Raw genomic sequence first — 6,000 nt, 5'->3', positions numbered from 1 at the left:
ATCATGGCTGATGATACCAATTCCTTTTACATGTTGACAATACAAAACTAGAAACAAAAGGGACAAATTCTGCACCAGTTTCGTACTTTTATTGCTACATTGTCCAGCCTCATTTAGTTTTCAAGTTTAGTTTGTTTAACCAGGTGTTAACTTAGAGAAGTCAAACCAAAAACAACCAAAGCGAAATTTGAGAAAAAAAACAACCGAGTTCACAGAAGACATCCAGAAAACTGCACAAACATCATTGGCGGGGCTAAATTGCTTTTCAGTGGCTGCACTTTTACCTTTATACTCCACAGAGGGGAATGTCTGTAGCCCCCTCTAGTGGAGACCCTTTGGCCAGCAGTGGCCTGATGCACATTTTAGGAGCTGCACCTTTACTTTTTTACTCCACAGAGGGGGCTGTCGATAGCCAGGCAAATTGCAGGGGCTGCATCTCTATACTCCATTCAAGGGGGCTGTCTATAGAAGGGGCTGTGTCTATAGCCCCCTCTAAAGGTGACCCTTCTGCCAGCAGTGGCGTGATCAGGCAATTGCAGGGGCTGCACCCTTGAACTCTACTACCTTCTAATATGGACAAGACGGTCACCTACGGGCAGGAATCGAAAACATTCCGAAGCACTTCGCCAACGTTGACGATTCGATTCTGTTTTTTTGTTATATCCACGTCGCGTAGGAATCGAATCGTTAAATAGGTCGATCGAGGATTCGATTCGAGGTGGGGTGTTCGTGTGGGTTGGTGGAGGGGGCGGTGGTAGGGTGGAGGTTGGTGGGGGGGGGGTTGGTAGGGGGAGGGTTGGTGAGGGGGGAGGTTGGTGGGGGGGGGGATTAGGGTTGGGGGGGCTTGGTGGGGGGAGGGTTGGTGGGGGATTGGTGTGGGGGGAGTTGGTGGGGGGGGGGTAGGGGAGGTTAGTGGGGGGGAGTTGGTGGGGAGTTTGGGGGGGATTAGTGGTAGGAGGGTTGGTGGGGGGGCTTGGTGGGGGGTTGGTGGGGGATTGGTGTGGGGGGAGTTGGTGGCGGGGGGTAGGGGAGGTTAGTGGGAGTTGGTGGGGGCGTTGATGGGGGGGTTGGTGTGAGGGGTTGGTGGGAGGGGAGTTGGTGGGGGGGGGGTGGTGGGGGCGTTGATGGGGGGGTGATGTGGGGGGGTTGGTGGGGGTTGGTGTGGGGGGAGTTGGTGGGGGGTTGGTGGGGAGTGAGTGGGGGTGGTGGAGTTTGTAGTGGGGGGGGTTAGTGGGGAGTTGATGGTGGGTTAGTGGGGGTGGGGAGTGAGTGGGGGTGGGGGAGTTTGTAGGGGGGGGTTAGTGGGGGTGGGGAGTTGATGGTGGGTTAGTGGGGGTGGGGAGTGAGTGGGGGTGGGGGAGTTTGTAGGGGGGGGGGTTAGTGGGGGTGGGGAGTTGATGGTGGGTTAGTGGGGGTGGGGAGTGAGTGGGGGTGGGGGAGTTTGTAGGGGGGTTAGTGGGGGTGGGGAGTTGATGGTGGGTTAGTGGGGGTGGGGAGTGAGTGGGGGTGGGGGAGTTTGTAGGGGGGGGGGAGGGGTGATCGGGGGGGGGGGTGATGGCGGCCTCGCTGCTTGGGGGGGGGGGCGCGCGCGCGGTGCATTGTTGGAGCGCGATTGATATTCAAAATGGCGGACGGGGCGGCCACACGCGCCACTCCACCAGGTACGCGGCTCATTTTGCTGCTGCTCCTGCTGCATATTCATCGTCGCCTCTCCCGCCTACAATTACTATTAACTACTAATACTACAACAACCACAACAACCACCACTCGCTGTCCACACCAACTAACATGTGCTCCACGCTATGAGCAGCATCATCGTCGTCGTCGCGATTGTGTTGGTTGTGTGTCGTGTTGTGTGTCGTGTTGTTTGTATGTCTTCGATGCTTATTTTGTATTATTACCATCGTGCGAGTGTTACGTTTCCAGCGATCTAAGGTTATCTGTGTAGTTGTTAAGCAAAGTAAGGCGAGGCGGGGTTTGTCTCGTGTCTGAGCGTTGCGTTATGCTGTTGCTGCCGATGTTGTGATGCGCTGTGGTTGGTGTTTAAGTAAAATGTTTATTTGTTATCATTGGTTCCGTCATATGAGTGTGTCGGATATTTGGCGTTTGCTGCAAGTTGTTTTCTTGTGTGTTTGTCGCCGAAACGACCGTGGTTGAATAAGAGTGGAGCGAATCATTGAGAGATGCGGTGGTGGTGGTGGTCGGTCAGCTGATCCGGTGGCGTTTCATCGCGTGAGTTTTGAAGCTTTCATACTCTTAGGTTTGTTTCGGTAAAGTCGCGTAGGTAAAAATAATAATAAAATAATAGAAATGAGTAACGTAGGTAAAAATAAAAAATAAAAAATAATAGAAATAAAATAATAAATCACGACGTCATCAGGTGGAACCGTCACAGCTAAATTGAAGCTGTGACTTCTTGTCTCGTTCTTCTTGGTTCTTTCGGTAAAGTCACGTAGAAGGGAAATAATAAAATAATAAAAATAATAAACCATAATAAAATACAATTCTCACGACGTTTCGGCCACAAAGCAAGCAGCCGTCCTCAGGTGAAGAACAGGTCTGTCGGAAAGACAGCGTCTAACGTTGTGGCCGAAACGTGAGAATAGTATTTTATTATGTTTTATTATTTTTATTATTTTCCTTCTACGTGACTACCGAAAGAACCAAGAAGATGAATCCCTGCAGTCACGAAAGCTTTAAATCGAAAAATTATTGTCTCGTCTGTTAAAAACTCCCCGTAGAGGGTATTAATTGTAGATGTGAAGCTTTCGTGACCGCAAGGATTCATACTCTTAGGTTTTTTTCGGTAAAATCACGTAGGTAAAAATAAAAATGAATAATAAAAATGATAATAGAAATAAAATAACAATTTTTTGCGTTATCAAATGCTTTGTTGATAAAGTGAAGTGAAAATCATGCGAGAGAAGTCGCATCAACTTTTGCACTTTTTTGTAATAACTTAACTGTAATGCTTAAGACTAACATTGTAAAGTTATACGTTTTCTCTCTCAAACGAAGTTTTAAATTCACCTGTGACGTACCGGGACACACGGACAAGGTGTTTGCTGTATCTAGAACATTAGAGCCGTGTTCTTTTATGTCTCCCCTTGAGCTTGTACTGTAAAGCGATGTGTGATGGGCAGATCGCAATGTTGTGACCGAACCTGATTAATGTCAGTGGCATGTGTCGGAAGAACCTTGCCATACACTTTATTAATGGAATCGATCAAGCATTCACTTGCACGACTGGCTTCGGAAGGGTTGTTTTTAGAAGTTGTCCTGAATACATCTCTTGTGATTCTTGGTTCTTTCGGCAAAGTCACGTAGAAGGGAAATAATAAAATAATTAGAAATAAAGCAATAAAATTCTCACGACGTTTCGATTGCAACACAAGCAAATCATCATATCAGGTGTGAAAACCACAGCAAGAATTTTTTAAAAAAGTGGCGGTGTGGTTTTCACACCTGGTGATGATGTGTTGCAATCGAATCGTCGTGATACATTAATTGTTTAATATGTTTATTATATTATTATTTCCCTTCTACGTGACTTTACCGAAAGAACCAAGAAGATGAATCCCTGCAGTCACGAAAGCTTTAAATCGAACATTTTACATCTCTTGTTGTTAATTTTGGTTGTTATAATAGCGTCGCCAATTGTGCTCGTGCGTTTGACTTGGAAGGGGGGGGGGGAATGAGCCCCACGAAGTTGTTGGCTGCTCACGCGGGAAGTTCGGAGCAACGATGGTGCCACTTCTTGTTTCCGATGTCATTGCTGCTACTGCTGTTATTGACTTTGCTTGTCACTTTGCTCTTTGTCCACCCAAAGTTTCTGGTCCTGAGCCATTCGTGTAAACTCCCATTGGCATATCACAACGTGTTGGAGGTGCTGTAGTTATAGCATAGTAACTGACATCTGGCTTCAAGTTGAATTGCTTCTCGGGGATGTTACGCAGTCAAATCATTATCCTTCTGGGGCCAAGCAGAGTACCACTTTACTGTGTCATGCGTCTGATTTAGGCGGCAAACACCGTCTTTGAACTGCCGTACTGATTCTAATGTAGCCTGACTTTAAATTATGTAACGGAATAAAAAACCTGTGCAGTGGCCTTTCAAAGCACTGCAACCCGCTAAATAAAGCAGTTTGATCCGTATCAGATTTAAATAAAAAAAAATCCGCATATATCATGATAGTATCGATTATCGATTTTTTTGGAAAAATGCCAAAGGAAATCTCAGAATAAAAATACAAATACACGTATTAAATGCTGGTATTGCTACAGCAATTGAAGGCCGGGTAAGCTTGCTATTGCGTGTGATAGCATGAGCATCTGTAAACAGTACGATCCACGTGCGTTTGTAACATTGTTTTTTGCGAGGCAGAATGGAAAAAATCAACCCGTAAAAACAAAGTTTTTCACTTTAAATCCTTTATATGCGTGGCGGCTAGAATCCTCTCGTCCTCTGGCTTGAGATGGCTGCCACCTATGGGTCAGATGATTGTCTGCCAGCATTAAGCAATTGGTAATTAAATATTAAAATTGTTTTCCCTAAAGAGTGTAAAATTTTGGAAAAAAATGTTCACGAAAATTAATTGTCACGCACAACGAGTCTGTGTGGAAAATGTCAGCTCGATTGGATCACGGGAAGTGGGTTAAAAAACGACCGAAAGATTTGCACGGTCGTAAGCAAGCAAGTGAACTTAATATAAAGGATGAAAAAAAAGATTCACGGTCTTGCAGTGAAAATTTTTGCATTTTGCCGTGCTCTGGTGTGAAGTTACAGTACAGTGCATGGTATGCCCCATAGAGGGAATTTATAGTCCATGACTTAATTATTTAAGTGGCATGTGTTGCCACTGTCTTATTTGTGAGACGTCTTCATCAACGTTAAACGTTTAAAATGTGTACTACATAGATGCAGCACTATTTTATTTGGATAATTATGACCAACAAATTAGAGACCGATTAGTTTGGCATTGTTTTTTTTTACTTTACTCATGATAATGCCTGTAACAACAATTTATAAATCGCCGTAGAATTCCAAGTCATTACAAGAGCACCGAACAACTGAAAAAAAAACATTAAACATGTCGTGTCAGCTGTGGCTCTTTAGCAGGTAGGTTGTTTTGAATCAAAGTCAAAGTCAAAAATCACTTTATTGTCAAGTGTGTTACATGCATGACATACAACACAGATGAAATTACAGTCCTCTCTCTTGGTCCCACGGTGCAACCAAGCAATTAAAAAATGAATCACAATTAACAGACATAAATAAACAATAAACAATCGGCGATCAACACAAGATAAATAATCAAAAATGTAATAGACTTAAAATAAACAACAGTCAAGAATTATAAAATGTAAAATATTATTTAAATAAAATATTTAAAGAAATAAGATATTTAAACCGGTGTGGTAGTGCGATGTAGTGCAATGTGCAGTCCAGAGATCAGGATGTACGAGTGAATGTGTGTGTGGGGGTTGGGGTCAGGGGGCAAAGGGGGGAGGGTGGGCAGAGGGGGGGGGGAGTGATGGTAGAGCAGGGAGGGAGTAGAGTCTCCTGACAGCCTGGGGAAAGAAACTGTCTTTGAGCCTGCTGGTCTTGGCCCGAAGACTCCGCAATCTCCTCCCTGACGGCAGCAGGCTGAAGAGGCTGTGAGATGGGTGGGTGGGATCACCTGCAATCTTGATTGCTTTGCTGGTGATGCGGGTGTTATAAATGTCCAGAAGAGGGGGGAGAGAGACACCAATGAACCTCTCAGCTGCTCTCACTATGCGCTGCAGAGTCTTGCGGCAGGACACGGTGCAGGTGCCGTACCACACGGTGATGCAGCTCGTCAAGATGCTCTCAACGGTGCCTCTGTAGAAGGTGTGCATGATGGGGGGCGGGGCTCCTGCTCTTCTCAGTTTGCGGGGAAAGTACAGGCGCTGTTGGGCTTTTTTGGCCAGTGATGCAGTTGTGTGACTCCACGACAGGTCTTCAGAGATGTGCACACCC

General features: G+C 45.6%; 1 protein-coding gene across 10 annotated transcripts in view; it reads left to right on the top strand.

Annotated features, from left to right (window-relative positions):
* Positions 1 to 1,605: 1,605 nt before the first annotated feature.
* The window catches only part of LOC144719616 (POU domain, class 2, transcription factor 1-like), a 116,939-nt gene continuing 112,544 nt past the window's right edge, over positions 1,606 to 6,000 (top strand). For 6 of the 10 annotated variants that reach the window (XM_078595781.1, XM_078595724.1, XM_078595774.1 and 3 more), the window contains exon 1: positions 1,606 to 1,661. In XM_078595781.1, coding sequence (XP_078451907.1) covers positions 1,625 to 1,661 — 37 coding nt within the window. In that variant the 5' untranslated portion in view covers positions 1,606 to 1,624. The other 4 variants (XM_078595787.1, XM_078595738.1, XM_078595748.1 and 1 more) reach the window with 3 other exon arrangements.

Source organism: Lampetra planeri, chromosome 1, assembly GCF_965212315.1.
Source record: "Lampetra planeri chromosome 1, kcLamPlan1.2.h2, whole genome shotgun sequence".
Classification (NCBI taxonomy): Eukaryota; Metazoa; Chordata; class Hyperoartia; order Petromyzontiformes; family Petromyzontidae; genus Lampetra; species Lampetra planeri.
Note: the sequence above shows the minus strand (reverse complement) of the source record. Positions and strands in the feature narration are given on the sequence as shown.